This window comes from Dipodomys merriami, unplaced genomic scaffold, assembly GCF_024711535.1.
Source record: "Dipodomys merriami isolate MVZ:Mamm:240054 unplaced genomic scaffold, mDipMer1.0.p SCAF_55, whole genome shotgun sequence".
Classification (NCBI taxonomy): domain Eukaryota; kingdom Metazoa; phylum Chordata; class Mammalia; order Rodentia; family Heteromyidae; genus Dipodomys; species Dipodomys merriami.
The window spans coordinates 5,607,873-5,623,618 of record NW_027206124.1 but is presented as its reverse complement, the minus strand read 5'-3'; the positions used below and the strand labels follow the sequence as shown (position 1 = coordinate 5,623,618).

Below are 15,746 nucleotides of genomic sequence, written 5' to 3'. Positions count from 1 at the left end.
CCCCGAAACCCACCATCCACGCCTCACCCGCCAGCTCAGGCAGGGGACGTGGGGCACAGCGCTGCTCCACACACAGGCAGAGACAGCAGCTTGCTGCACCTCAAGGGACAAGGGGCGCCGCCACTTCTCAAGGCACTGGTCTGGGGGAGGGAAAGAGGGACCGGGGAGTGGAAAAGCAGGGAGGGGAGCGCTGGCACACTCCAGCCCCACGCAGGTCCCCCTGCCCGTCCAGCTTGAAGGAAGTCTGGCCTCGCCACTCTCCACTTCCTGTGCAAGCGCCTCCAGTCACACTGCCGCCCCCACTGCTTCCTTCAAATGCTCTAGTCCCAACCAGGTACCAGTGACTCACGCCTGGCATCCTAGCTACACAGGGGGGCTGAGATCTGAGGATCACAGTTCAAAGCCAGCCTGGGCAGGAAAGTCTATGAGACTCTTAACTCCAACTAACCACCAGAAAACCGGAAGTGGTGCTGTGGCTCAAGTGGTAGAGAGCTCACCTTCAGTTGAAGAGTTCAGGGACAGTGCCCAGGCCCAGAGTTCAAGCCCCACAACCAACCAAAGCCAAAAAAATTGTCTAGTCCCTACGTGGGCCTGTGTGGCTGGAGCCATGTCCAGGCTGAGCGCTTCCGGTGCCCTCTCCATCCTCTGCATGAACCTTTGTCCTTCCACTGACAGGTGCTGCCCGCTACGCCTAGTGGGAGAGCACGGGTCGGGAGGGTCACTGGGTGGGAGATGCTGGGATCGGCCTAGAGAGCAGGGGCCGCTCCCGGCCCTTGCCCACCAGTGTCTCCTGCCCGCAGTGCACTGCTCCCCCGGCCACCACTACAACACTACCACTCACCGCTGCATCCGCTGCCCTGTGGGCACCTACCAGCCTGAGTTTGGCCAGAACCATTGCCTCACCTGTCCAGGCAACACCAGCACCGACTTTGATGGCTCCACCAACGTCACACACTGCAAAAGTAGGTGTCCTCTCACCCGGGTGAGAAGCTGGGACGCAGTGGGTGGTGTCGGGCTTGAGGACAACATTGAACCTGACCTCATGTGCTGAGAGGGGCCCCTGGCCCTCACTGGTCACCTCTGCCCAATGGATCCTATGACCACCTTGAGCCCAGGGAAGGAAGCGCAGCCTTGTGCACTGTGAGTGATGTACCTGTACACGCTCCCTTCATCCCTGTACACTGTGAACAGTGTGATTGCACATAGTCCCTCATCCCTGTGCACTGTGAGTGGTGTGATTGCACACAGTCCTTCATCCCTGTGCTCTGTGAGCGGTGTGATTGCACACGGTCCCTTCATCTCTGGGCACTGTGAGTAGTGTGATTGCACATAGTCCTTCATCCCTGTGCACTGTGAGCGGTGTGATTACACACAGTCCTTCATCCCTGTGCACTGTGAGTAATATGATTGTACATGCTCCCTTCATCCCTGTGCACTGTGAGTGGTGTGATTGCACATAGTCCTTCATCCCTGTGCACTGTGAGCGGTGTGATTACACAGGGTCCCTCATCACTGTGCACTGAGCAGTGTGATTACACACGGTCCTTCATTCCTGTGCACTGTGAGCGGTGTGATTACACACAGTCCCTCATCCCTGTGCACTGAGCAGTGTGATTACACACAGTCCTTCATCCCTGTGCACTGAGCAGTGTGATTACACACAGTCCCTCATCCCTGTGCACTGAGTAGTGTGATTATACATGGTTCCTCATCCCTGTGAACTGTGAGTGGTGTGATTACACACAGTCCTTCATCCCTGTGCACTGAGCAGTGTAATTGCCCATGGTCCTTCATCCCTGTGCACTGTGAATGGTGTGATTGCACATGGTACTTCATCCCGGTGTACTGTGAGCAGTGTGATTGTACACGGTCCCTCATCCCTGTGCACTGTGAGCAGTGTGATTACACACGGTCCTTCATCCCTGTGCACTGTGAGCGGTGTGATTGTACACGGTCCCTCATCCCTGTGCACTGTGAGCAGTGTGATTGCACACGGTCCTTCATCCCTGTGCACTGAGCAGTGTGATTACATACAGTCCTTCATCCCTGTGCACTGAGTAGTGTGATTATACACAGTCCCTTCATCCCTATGCACTGTGAGCAGTGTGATTATACACAGTCCTTCATCCCTGTGCACTGAGTAGTGTGATTACACACAGTCCTTCATCCCTGTGCACTGTGAGTGGTGTGATTGCACACAGTCCTTCATCCCTGTGCACTGTGAGTGCTGTGATTGCACACGGTCCCTCATCCCTGTGCACTGAGCAGTGTGATTGCACACAGTCCTTCATCCCTGTGCACTGAGCAGTGTGATTACACACAGTCCTTCATCCCTGTGCACTGAGCAGTGTGATTACACACAGTCCTTCATCCCTGTGCACTGTGAGTGGTGTGATTGCACACAGTTCTTCATCCCTGTGTACTGTGAGCGGTGTGATTACACACGGTCCTTCATTCCTGTGCACTGAGCAGTGTGATTACACATGGTCCCTCATCCCTGTGCACTGAGTAGTGTGATTATACACAGTCCCTTCATCCCTATGCACTGTGAGCAGTGTGATTGCACACAGTCCCTCATCCCTGTTGCACTGTGAGCAGTGTGATTGCACACAGTCCTTCATCCCTGTGTACTGTGAGTGGTGTGATTGCACACAGTCCCTCATCCCTGTGCACTGAGCAGTGTGATTACACACAATCCTTCATCCTGTGCACTGTGAGCAGTGTGATTGCACACGGTCCTTCATCCCTGGGCACTGTGAGTGGTGTGGTTGCACACAGTCCCTAATTCCCTTGCTACATAGACAAGGCCCATAGACAGGGCCGAGGCCAGGCCCTGCTCTAATTTCTGAGTCCCAGGGAGAGAAGTCAGGCCCTGTGTCATGGAGGCTGGCCAGCCATGGGACAGCCACCAGGTGCCAGCCCGGAAGCTCCACAGGCAGGAGACTCCTAGGCTACCTCGTGGGCACCATGCTGCAGAACCCGAAGCAAAAATAGGTGGTGCAGAGGGGCCAGGGGCAGCCTTAGGACAGGCTGTGGGGGTGGCCAGGGCTCCGCCCTCTGGGGCCTGACAGGCAGACACGGGAGAACCAGCAGGTGTGGACCTAGGAGCTCAGCAGCTTGGTGCAGGTTTGGGCTGGCTGCCAGGGCACACTGGTGGAGGCTGGGCAGAGGAGGACCAGAGCACCTGCCAGTCCCTTCTGTGCCCTGCGGGCCAGCTAGCCAGAACACCCATCCAGCCAAGTCTGACCAGACCCTGGGGCCCTGCTGCCCACAGACCGGCACTGCGGCGGTGAGCTGGGAGACTACACAGGCTACATCGAGTCCCCCAACTACCCCGGAGACTACCCGGCCAATGCTGAGTGCGTGTGGCACATCGCGCCTCCTCCCAAGCGCAGGATCCTCATCGTGGTCCCCGAGATCTTCCTGCCTGTTGAGGACGAGTGTGGTGACGTCCTGGTCATGAGGAAGAGCGGTATGTACCGGCCTCAGAGGTCCCCGGGAGACAGAAAGATCCAGAAAGCTCATCGTTACCCCAACCCTGGGAGTCAGACCTTGCCAGGCCTTAGCCCTGGCACAAGCCAGCTCCCTCCCATGACTGCTGTGCTATGCCTGACCTTTGGCTGTGACCCAGGGCTGCCTCCCAGTCCTCTCTCCTTCTGGGGCTTTGGGGAGAGAAGGGTCACCTGGCACACACACAGACCATCTCTCCCCACCTCCAACCCCAGACTCCTGGCCTGTGAGTCCCATCAGGTGGTGAAGCCGAGGGCCAGCAGCGCTGCAGACCAGCCTGTGCCCAAATGGCCAGCAAGCGAAACAACCTGCACTGCACCTGAGCACCCACAGCAAGTCCAGGGCTGAGCCAGGGCTGTCTTTGCTGTTACAGGCAGTAAGCACACATTGGAGCAAGCCCCAAGTCCAAAAGCTAGGGGGATGGCCAGGAGTCCAGACAAAACCAAAAACACACCTTGAAGCCGGGCATTTGTGGCCAACACCTGTAATCCTAACTATTCAGGAGGCTGAGATCTGAGGATCACAGTTTGAAACCACCCTGGGCAGGAAAGTCTGTAAGAGTCCTATTTAAAAAAACAAGCCAGGGTTGGGAAGGTGGCTCAGTGGTAGAGCACTTGCCTTGCATGCATGAGGTCCTGGGTTTGATTCCTTAGCACCACATAAGCAAAAAGCAGAAAGCCGGAAGTGGCGCTGTGGCTCAAGTGGTAGAGTGCTAGCCTTGAGCTGAAGAGCTGAGGGACAGCGCCCAGGCCCAGAGTTCAAGCCCCATGACCGGACCCAAAAAAAAAAAAAAGCTGTAAATGGAGCTGTGGCTGAAGTGGTAGAGAGCTAGCCTTGAGAGGGAAACAAAAAACAAAAAACAGGTCCTGAGTTTAAGCCCCAGGACCAGCACAAAAAAAAAAAACACCCACGCCCAGTCTGAACTTTGACTATTCATGAATACAGAGGGAGCAGGGGAGGGACAGGGGCCCAGTGCTTCCTCTGTGTCACGTGTGCCATGCTGTGTGTGTTGTGTTGTCCTGAACAGTGTAATCACTCAGAGCACGGAGCACCTGTTCCTCCCAGAAGCCATAGGGAGGCAGGTACTCGGGGTCAGAGATTCACCCTGACATCCAATCACGGGGCAAAAGGACCAACTAGAGGGCTTTCCTGGAGGGAGGGACCTAGGAATGAGCCGCCAGGACCGGTAGAGCTGGGCTAAGCGCAGGGAAGGACAGGGAGGAAAGGAGCAGCCCAGAGAGCTGCCTGCAGCGGGGGGGGGGGGGGGGGGGGGGGCCAGGCGTTGCAGATGCTGGCAGCTGGGGGGGCAGGAGGGGCGGTGAGGAGCGGCAGGCCTGGGGCACTATGGCATCTCCCTCACAGCCTCACCTACGTCTGTCACCACCTACGAGACCTGCCAGACCTACGAGAGGCCCATCGCCTTCACCTCTCGCTCACGCAAGCTCTGGATCCAGTTCAAGTCCAACGAAGGCAACAGCGGCAAAGGGTTCCAAGTGCCGTATGTCACCTACGATGGTAAGGCGCCACAGGCTCGCCGGGCTCGCCACAGCCCACCGGCACCCACCCGGGCGTGCGAAGACAAGTCACCCATCGCTGCCCCCTTCTGGGACACGGGTGCAGGAGGAGGAACCCGAGGGGCTAGAGGCAGGTCCAAAGAGCGTGGGGCTGCCAATGCGGGGGGATCTGGGGCCTGTGGTCACCATTGGCTTTGGCATGGGCTCCGGTGGGAGATCCTGCCCAGGCAGAGTGACATGGGCAGCTAAGCCACCAGGAGGGCAGAGGGGCAGAGGGAACCCCAGGAGCAAAGGCCCAGGGGCAGAGCTGCATCCAGCCCGGTGAGGTTGCTGGGGAGGACAGAGGCTGGAGCAGGGAGGTCTCCAGCCCCTGGCCTTCCTCTCCCTGCTCCCCGGCCTCCAGAGGACTACCAGCAGCTGATAGAGGACATCGTCCGCGACGGGCGTCTGTACGCCTCAGAGAATCACCAGGAAATCTTGAAGGTGAGTTTACGGGCAGGGGCTTCCTAGGACAGAGCATAGCCTGGGTCCCCCCCACCCCCACTCTGGCCCTGAGCCCTGGAGGAGGCTGGGGGAGCCCAGGGCAGGGACCAGGCCCAGGAGCTATCCCCCAGAGCTGGTGGCCTCGGGCAGGCTGGCCGCTGAGGAGGTGGTGACCAGAGCCTGGCGACTGGGCCCTGGCACTCTCGTTGCCCAAAGCAGTTTGACAGGGCAACATCTTAGAGTCCAGCCACCACTACTGCCACCTGCCGCCAGCCCTCTGCATCCTGTGTGGCAGCTCTTAGACACCCAGGACCCTGGTTCTCAGCACGAGAGCCCTGTACTGGGATCTGTTTAGAATAGACAGACCGGGCTCAGCCTCTGGCCCAGGAGACAAAAGCCAGCCTGGGGCTAGGCTGTCGCAGTGTCTGGAAAACAAGTCTTCCACTCTATCCCTGTGGTACACAGGCATGGTGGACAGGTTGATGTGGCTTCACCCACATCTTGGCCCCCACCTCAGGCTCTCTCCCTCCCCCCCAGCTCCGCCTGTCCTGAGGACACAAAGCCAGCCGGACCCACCCTGCCCTGCTCTCACTCAAAGGTCCCTAGAGAACCTTCTTCTCACCTCCTGTCCCCAGGGAACCACCACCCATCCACCCATCCCTCCAGCCTCCCTGGGGCACAGACAGCCTGGCCCACCCAGGGCCTTGAAGCTACACACTGCAGAGCCTATGTTCCTTGCTGCCTGTTCTCTGGCTTTCAAAGGGTTGTGTGTTGTATTTTGAGCCCAACTTGTGTGTGTGTGTGTGTGTGTGTGTGTGTGTGTGTGTGTGTGTGTGTGTGTAAACTATTGTTGGAGGCTGGGAAGGTGGCTCAGTGGTAGAGTGCTTGCCTTGCATGCATGAGGCCCTGGGTTCAATGCCTCAGCACCACATCAGCAGAAAAGGCTGGAAGTGGCACTGTGGCTCAAGTGGTAGAACGCTTGCCTTGAGCTGAAGAGCTGAGGGACAGCACCCAGGCCCAGAGTTCAAGCCCCATGACCAACAAAAATAAATAAATAAATAAATATATATATATATATAGTTGGATCCCCAAGAGTTGAAGCTAATAGACCATGGAAAACCAGCCTCTTGGGGCTGGGATGTAGCTCAGTCAGTGGAAGAACGCTTGCCTAGCGCAAGTATCTGGGTTTGATCCCCAGCAGTACAGAAAAGACCAATTATACCACTAACACCAAAGGATTATTTGTGGCCAAGAGAAGACTGGGTTCCAGAACCCTCTGCCGGCCCAAGCTCTTCCCACACAGACCCCGCCCACCTGTTTTGGTCCCTGGGCATTTGACAGGGCCCAGGCCTCACCCTGCCCCTGGCTTACAGGACAAGAAGCTGATCAAGGCCCTCTTTGACGTGCTGGCGCACCCCCAGAACTACTTCAAGTACACAGCCCAGGAGTCGAAGGAGATGTTCCCTCGCTCCTTCATCAAACTGCTGCGCTCCAAAGTGTCCCGGTTCCTGCGGCCGTACAAATAGCCTCTGAGCTGCCCTGCGAGGGACGGTGGGACCCAGGGGGAGCGGAGACCTCAGACCCACAGGCCGTGCGGGGACAGCTCACCGCCAGCTGGGGAAGGCCCCTCAGGTCACCACCTCAGTGGGAGACGTTGCTTCCCACAGCCTTTGTCCCTCCTTCACCTCTCTGTGTCCAGCGGCACCAAGAGCGCCCCCTCCTGGGCATCTGTAGCAGGATGGGACAGGCCATGGGTGCCCACTATGTGGGCAGCAGGCTCTGACCTGAGGTTTCTGGAGAGGGGGCCTGGCCAACATAGTGCTATTCCCTGGAGGCGTGGCCACTGTCACCCACACAGGAAGCCAGACCAGAAGTCAGGGTACCTGGAGACACCATCTGAGGGCTTTAAGGACAGAGTTGCCAGGGGAGGAAACTGTGGGCTTGTGCTTTTCCTTGATAGAACATTAATTTCTATATATATATATATATAAATATATATAATATATATACTTCTATTTGTGGGTGGTACTTTAGGAGATTTCCCGTTAGCAACTGTAAATCACTGCTGCAGCCCCCTCAATGAGTAGACTGCTCCCCTCCTGTGTGTGGGAGACAGGTGCCCAGAGCTGAGGCGCACAGGACCCCTCTGGACACGCCGCGTGTGGAGTGGATCTTGTCATCTGGGATGTTGTTCTGGAGCCTCGTCTGTCCCAGTCACCCCAGAACCATCACTAACCCTCAACAGGACTCAGCACGAGCGAGCAGCCTTCCCTGCCCCGTCCTGTGGAGGCTGCGGCCCAGCCGTGCACCGTGGAAGAGGCCCTGGTCCCCAGGCTGCGGGGATGACCTCGGGTCTGCACCAGGAAAGGCCACCTCGCAGCAGACACCAAGGCCTTCCTCGCAGAAACAGCAGCGGGGTCTCCTCCGTCAGGGAGAGCAGACCACCCAAGGCAGGGGTGGCAGCATTGTCCTGGGGCCTGGCTCCCTTGGAAACCTCTGAGTCTCTCTTTAAAGAAGAGAAGTAGGGAGGTGGGGAGGCCAGGCCTCATAGCCTCTCGCTTGGCCAGGGAGGCAGCCGAGAGCCAGGGCTTGCAAGGCCAAGATGCGCCTAGGAAATGCTCTGTACGTGTCAGGTTGACAGACAGTCTGAATTCCAAGGAACGCTGGAGAATGGGAAGCGAACTCGTCTTTGACTCCAGGCTAGCTGATCCCCAGCGGCCTGGCTGCCAGGAAGAGAACACTGAGAGGAACACGCGTGAGGACTGAAGACAGGAGGGCTGGTGACAGGGCCAGCACGACAGACCCATAGGCCGCCAAGCTGGAGCCCAGGAGCTACTCCCTGCCATCATGCCCAAGAGCACCCTGTACCCCATTCTCCCAACTGGAGACTTGTGGAGGATGGCAGGGGGAGCCTCTGGAGCGAGCCCTGCATAGCTCCTGTCCCAGCGTCCCCCAGAACCAGCTCCCGCAACAGCACAACGGCGGCCCTGGGGGACCTCAGAGGGCCTGCCTTCATCAGCGTTCTCCAGGGAGAAGAGCCCAGGGAGGGCCGGGGGGGAGGGAGGGGTAGCTGTGGCTTATGACAAGAGACTTGTGGGACATGGACACAGAATTGTGGGGCCAGGAAGTCCCACAGGGTGCCAGCTGGAGAACCGGGCAAGCTGACCTGTGATCCGAGCTGACCCTGACCCGGGAAGCTGGCACAGGGGGCGGTGCCAGAGTCCAGGGGCCTGAGAACTGGAAACACCAACACCAGCCAGATGAAGAAGCCACCGCTGGACCCCAGAGAACAAACATGCCCGCCATGCCCGCCCCCCTCCTCCCCAGTGCTGAGCTGCTCTCCACCTGGACAACGCCCCCTCTCACCTGCAAGTCTCCATGCACCTTCCAGTGGCTTCCAGAAGCATCCAGACAGATACTGCTTACAGGAATGTTTTTAAGCCTTTCAAAACCAAAGAGGACCAGAAAGCTCTCCACGACTCCTGCATGGCTCCCAGCCCTAGATACCTGGTGTCCACGATTCCCAGAGGCCACGCCATGTGTGCAGGGCGTGGGACGGGACCAAGCAGGCCAGGAGGGAGCAATGGCCCTCCTCTCAGTATGCAGCCCTTCCGCAGCCCCGGTGCAGCTTGGGGAGCCTGCCACCCAGGTTCCCCAGCCCGCATCCCAACCACCAGCCCCCCACCCCTGCCAGCAGTGCAACCACTCCCCCAGGTCAGGGGGATGAGAAGCCTGCACCCCAGCCCCACCACGGGGAGCTCCGGACCCCAGCCATTCCCCGGGCTGGTGGTGCCCGGATGGCCCTTGGCAGTAAATCACGTTTCAGCCCGAACGTCGCTGGGGCCAGTGGCAGCTTGAGGAACACCAGAATGCCACGCCGCCACCTCCCAGAGGGCCGTGAAGACCCAGAGCAGAAACCAAACCCAGGCAGGGAGCCTGTGCGCTTACAACCAAAGAAGGGCAGTGCTGAGGACGGAGGAGCGGCATGGAGCGGCAGAGCGAGAAACCACGGGCCCATTCCAGACCATTCCAGCCGCACACCACCCCTGCACCCCAGCATGCCATCCACCGCCGGAGCGCCGCCTCGGCAGCCAGCAAGCACCAGAAAGGGCCTGCGGTCCCCAGCTTCCTCTGAGCTGGGTTCCCCTCTTGCCCGCAGAGCTTGGAAAACCAAGGCGCCCTCTGCCCGGCCCCCCAAGATAAGACATGGGGGCCAGGTACGAGCACCCCCCCGCCCCCACAGTGGGGCCAGGACAGCCTTTCTGCCCCACGCTCCCGGCACCCCCTGGCACAGGGCTTCGTGGAATCACTCAGAGGAATCTCACAGCTTTCTGTGTCTCCACATAGCCCAGGCCAGCGGACACATCAACTTGGGGCTGCCCGGCAGGGAGGGGGCGGGTTCGGTCCCCAGCAGTGGGGTTCAGGGTGCCCTGCAGAAAGAGAGGAAACTGAAGAGTTGGGTGATTTAGCAAAGCTTTCCTGATCACCTACTTTGCATTAGGGCCCTTGAAAGAACGAGGGGTATACAAAGACACGGGTGAGTCTCACCTCCGACCTCCGACCCCGCACTCTCCTCTGACCTCTCCAGACACAGTCAGTGCTGGAAGGTGAGTGTGCCCTTCTGCCTCACCAAAGATACACGCTGTGACAGCTTGGCCCTTCCGGGCAGGGGACAGTGCCCGGCTGATGTTGCCAGGGTGAAGGACTTGCAGTGAGACCGAACACACACCTCCTCCTCCCCGGGCCAGGCCATCCGTGGCATCCACGGATGGCACGTGGGGAAGGTCACTCCAGGTCCTGGTGCGCCCACCCCCACCCCCAGAGCCCTGCCCAGCCCAGGTGGAGGCCTCTGGATGGACTTACTGAAATTGTTAGCCCCCCTCCCACCACCCTCCCAGGTCTCAACAGGAAGAAACGCAGGCAGGGAAGCTGGCATTGACTCCGTCCAGGTGCCTGCCAGGCAGCGCGTGCCAGGCACTGAGCTCAATCCTTTCCAGGCAGGCAGCAGTGGCCCTGTGAGGTTGGTGGGCCTGGGGAGGGCGTGTGGCCTGTGGGGGCAGAGCCCAGCCCCTCGGTCCCTGGGCTGGGCAGGGTGGGTCTCTAAAGCATTCGCCCATCTGCAGTTGAATGGAACCTCGGCGGGGCCTACCTGCAGCCCCGCCACCTTGAAGGGTGGAGAGAGCGCTGAGAGGCGCCGGGTGGACTGGATGGACCTCAGCCTGCGTCGGGTGCACTCAACCCGCAGAGAAATCGCTGGTGCCAAGGGGTTTGGTTCTCAACCCAGAGGCCCAGTTGCTCTGCAGGGAAATTGCTCTCTAGGAGCAGCCGCGGGCCACGGAGAGCCACTGCCTCCCCTGACCTCTGCAGCAGGCCTTCTGTCCAGGCACGTGGTGACAGTCCGCCAGCCGGAGGGGGGGGTGGGACAGTATCAGCATAGCCAAGTACGCGCAAATATTCTAAGCTTTGTTTTGTCCACCATGCTGCTCCACGTGCATGTCATTAAATATGTGAAAACTGTGTTGATAATAAACAAGAGTTGAACCTAAACCCTGCTCTTCGCTCTTCTTCATGAGAGGTCATTGTTGGCCGAGGGGGGAGGCAACTTGATCCAGAAAAAGAAAGAAAAAGGCTCCTTCCTGTCCAGGGCTGAGAACGAAGGGGTCACCGAAGGATCCCTCCCATCCCTCCCAGGGGACCACGCGGCGCAGGCCGGCCGGGGAGAAGGATGATTACAAGGCTTATTAGAGAGCCATAGTTGCCCCAGAGAGAGAGCTCGTAGCACCTGTCCCTGGGGGGGGGGGGCAGGGGGGAGGTAGGTGGGCCTGGGCGGAGAGAGACCTAAGGTGAGGGTAATGCAGCGCTAGGGAGTGAGCCTGTTTCCAAGGTACCCAAAGGTCACACCTCATCCAGCTCCTCCTCCTGACTGAGACACACAGGTGTTCTCCTATATCAGGGCTTGAATCTGGAGGTCATGGTTAGAGACTCAGAGACCCCAGAATGACACCCAATGTCATTTTCAGGTAACAAACACGAGACTAAGGGTTTGGCATCTTTTGTTGTTGCTGTGTGTGTGTGTGTGTGTGTGTGTGAATCAAACCCAGGACTTCATGCCTACTAAGCAAATACTTTACCACTAAAGTACATCCCCGCCTGAGGTGACTATCAGGAGAGAGTTGGGGTCTGGGGTATGCATAGTTATGCAGTCCCAGTCCAAGTGTGACCTAGCTGATCATTAACTCAGGTTCTGCAGCACTGTTCCTGCTGTCCCCACTTCAGGGGGACAGTGTGATGTCCCCAGAGGTGACAGCTCCTGCCCTGCCGCAGCCTATCCGCTCAGGCCGTGGTCCTCGCGGGGCCGGTCTGTCCTGCACACTCTGCTGCTCCTTTGCTTGAGTAGTTTCACTCCCTCTTGGTAAAGGTGTTGTCTACCACTTCAGACCTTCCTGAAACCCGACAGAGGCTCAGAGTAAAGGAGACAGATGGAAAACAGAGGCTGCAAGGCTTCTCTCTCTCTCTCTTTTTTTTTTTTTGGTTGGTCCTGGGACTTGAACTCTGGGCCTGGGCGCTGTCCCTCAGCTCTTCAGCTCATTGCGAGCACTCTACCACTTGAGCCACAACACCACTTCCAACTTTTTCTGCTTATGTGGTGCTGAGGAATAGAGCTTAGGGCTTCATACCTGCAAGACAAGCTCTCTACCACTGAGCCGCCTTTCCAGCCCATCTCCTGCTTTTAGTGAACTCTTGGGCCCAAGGAAAGAGTCTGTGCTTTTCAGTAAAAGCACCTTCTGCGGACATGCTATGTAATACTGTCCAAAGCCACCCACCCACAGAGTCAGTGCAGTCTCTGAATTCTGCATGGCTTTTCAACATCCATGAGTTGATTGTGGAGGAACAGACACACAGATCCTACAGGTCAAGGAACTCATAAGAGTCAAAACGATTTAATCTTTAAAACAGAAAAATGTTGGGAAACTCACTCTTAGTCACTTACAAAACTCACTACAAACCTGGAATGATCAAGGTGTAGAGCAGTGGCGGTGCAGCATAAGGACAGACATACATGACAGTAGAATGGAATCAGAGTCAATTTACCACCAGTTGATTACCAAAAGGACTTCAGGACAACCCAGTGGGCAGGCAGAGACTAACCTTTCCAAAGGTTAGTCAGTGCTCTGGGATAAAAGAAGGAAATTGTACATCACCTTTATAATAATAGTAAAATAGTTAATAATTTAAAAAAGAATGAAGTTGGGCCAAAGGCATATACGCAAAAAATTAAAAATGATCAAGTGTTGAAATGGAAGAACTGAAACTATAAAACTTAGAAGTGCAGTACAATGGCTCACACTTGTCATCCTAGCTATTTAGGAGGCTGAGATCTGAGGACTGTGGTTCAAAGTCAGCCCAGTCAGGAAAGTCTGTGAGACTCATCTCCAATTAACTGCCAAAAAAAGCCAGAAGTAGAGCTGTGGCAGAGCTCTGGGAGAGCCCCTAGGGCCTTAGTTCAAACCCCAGTATTAACACACACACACACACACACACACACACACACACACACACACACACACACACACAATCTTGTGCTTCAAAGAATTATCAAGAAAGTGAAAAAGATAACTAACTCATAGACTGGGGAGAAAACCTTGACAGGCCTCTGGAGGGCAGAGGCAGCCCAGAAAAGCCACTTCATTACACACCACCTGTCCCAATCATACACCACCTGTCCCAGTCATACACCACCTGTCCCAGTCATACACCACCTGTCCCAGTCATACACCACCTGTCCCAGTCATACACCACCTGTCCCAGTCATACACCACCTGTCCCAACTATACACCACCTGTCCCAGTCATACACCACCTGTCCCAGTCATACACCACCTGTCCCAGTCATACACCACCTGTCCCAGTCATACACCACCTGTCCCAGTCATACACCACCTGTCCCAGTCATACACCACCTGTCCCAATCGTTCTTCGTGCTTCCAGGGCACTAGCCTGAAACTGCTCAAACTCGCAAAACAAGTTACATGCTAAAAGTTCCTGCCGACCCCAGCCATATAAACCCTGCTACAACCAGACTCCGCGACCTCTCTGATCCGACCAGGGAGTTCACCTGGGAGTGTACCCCAATAAACTTTCTTTTCTTCATCTTTACCTCCTCTTGCATGTTCTTTCCTTTTCTAAAACCTTACATAACTCTTTGCAAACCAGAGAATAAGAAGTACTGATAAACAAAACAGAAACACCCGCATAGGGCTGGGAAGGTGGCTCAGTGGTAGAGCGCTTGCCTTGCATGCATGAGGCCCTGGGTTCGATTCCTCAACACCACATAAGCAAAAAGAAAAAAGCCCGAAGTGGCGCTGTGGCTCAAGTGGTAGAGCTGTGGCTCAAGTGGTAGAGCGCTAGCCTTGAGCTGAAGAGCTGAGGGACAGTGCCCAGGCCCAGAGTTCAGGCCCCACAACCGGACCCCCCCAAAAAAAAACACCCGCATACACTCACTGGTGATGGTGCAGACACTTTGGAAAGTAATTTAGTCATTCCTCAAAAACTCAGAGTTAGCATATGACCCACCAATTCCAATACTAGGTGTACACCCCAGAAAACTGAAAGTACATTGCACAGAAACTTACATACATTTATCTTCACAACATCATTGCTCATAATAACCAAAAAAAAAAAAAAAAAAACCTGCCAGGTACCAGTAAGTCACACCTGTAATACCTAGCTACTCAGGAAGCTGAGATCTGAAGATCAAAGTTCAATACCAGCAGAGCAGAAAAAGTGGAGAGACTTTTACCTCAAATTAACCATTAAAAAGCCAGAGGTGGGGGTGTGGCCACCACCACACACAAAAAAGGGAAAACCCAAATGTCTATCACCTGATATGTGGGCAAAATAGTAATACCATGCAATGGAATGTTATTTGGCCATAGAAATGAAGTACAGATACATACTTCTAGATGAATCTTGAGAACATCATCCCACGTAAAAGAAGGCAGTTACAAAAAGTCACCTATTGTATGATTTCATTCATTTGAAATGCTCAGAATAGGAAAATCTATTAAAGGAAAAAGTTCTGGTTAGTTGTTGCCAACACCTGGGAAGTAATTGCAAATGAGTAGCTTCCTCCGTTGGAGAGGGAAATGTTCTGAAATTAGATTGCAGTGGATGCTTGCATAACTTGATGAATACATGAAAAGCCACTAAGGTGACCTTAGGTGAATGTCATTGCAAGAATCCATCCCAGCCACCTGGGGGGACCACGTGGAGACAGTCACACACGGGAGAAGAGGATTTATAAGAATGTTTAGCCGGGGGGGCTGGGAAAGTGGCTCAGTGGTAGAGCGCTTGCCTGGCATGCCCAAGGCCCTGGGTTCAATTCCCCAGCACCACTATAAGCAAAAAGAAAAAAAGCTGGAAGTGGTGATGTGGCTCAAGTGGTAGAGCGCTAGCCTTGAGCTGAAGAGCTGAGGGACAGCGCCCAGGCCCAGAGTTCAGGCCCCACGACCAGACCCAAAAAAAAAAAAAAATGTTTAGCTGGGCGCCAGTGGCTCACACCTGTAATCCTAGCTACTCAGGAGGCTGAGATCTGAGGATCGCGGTTCAAAGCCAGCCCAGGCAGGAAAGTCAATGAAACTCTTATCTCCAATAAACCACCAGAAAACTGCAAGTGGCACTGTAGCTCAAAAGTGGTAGCATGCTCACCTTGAGCTGAAGAATGCAGGGACAGCGCTCAGGCCCAGAGTTCAAGCCCCAGGACCAACTAAATAAATAAATAAAGAGCCAGACAGACAGACACAGTGGCTTATGCCTCTAACCACAACCCTTTAGGAGCTAGAGATTTGAAGGGTCCTAGTTCAAAGCCAGGTTAGGCAAAGTGTGGCAAAACTCCTATCTCAACCAACAAGCCAGATATGGTTATACACTGTCGGTGGTCCCAGCTACCCAGGAGGCATGGGTAAGAAGATCATGGTTCAAGGCGGCCCTGGATAAAAAGCACAGGATCCTCCCTGAAAAAACAGAAAGAGGCTGAGGGGTGTGGTTTAAATGGTAGCGTGCCTGTCTAGCAAGCGCAAACTCAAACCCCAATACCTCCCGCCCCTACCAAAAAAAAAAAAAAAAGCCTCATAACACCATTTTAGGTGTGTGCACCAGAACTCCAGGCCTGGGCTTTTTTGTTTTTTGTCGGTTGTGGGGCCTGAACTCTGGGCCTGGGCGCTGCCCCTCAGCTCTTCAG

At 55.7% G+C, this 15,746-nt stretch overlaps 1 protein-coding gene across 1 annotated transcript in view; it reads left to right on the top strand.

The window, feature by feature from the left end:
• Scube1 (signal peptide, CUB domain and EGF like domain containing 1) overlaps positions 1-11,054 on the top strand; it is a 100,110-nt gene extending 89,056 nt beyond the window's left edge. Inside the window, exons 18-22 of the mRNA XM_069999858.1 lie at positions 801-962; positions 3,275-3,472; positions 4,873-5,025; positions 5,428-5,507; positions 6,881-11,054. Coding sequence (XP_069855959.1) covers positions 801-962; positions 3,275-3,472; positions 4,873-5,025; positions 5,428-5,507; positions 6,881-7,033 — 746 coding nt within the window. The 3' untranslated portion in view covers positions 7,034-11,054. The remainder of the gene's footprint in view (positions 1-800; positions 963-3,274; positions 3,473-4,872; positions 5,026-5,427; positions 5,508-6,880) is intronic.
• Positions 11,055-15,746: the final 4,692 nt, after the last annotated feature.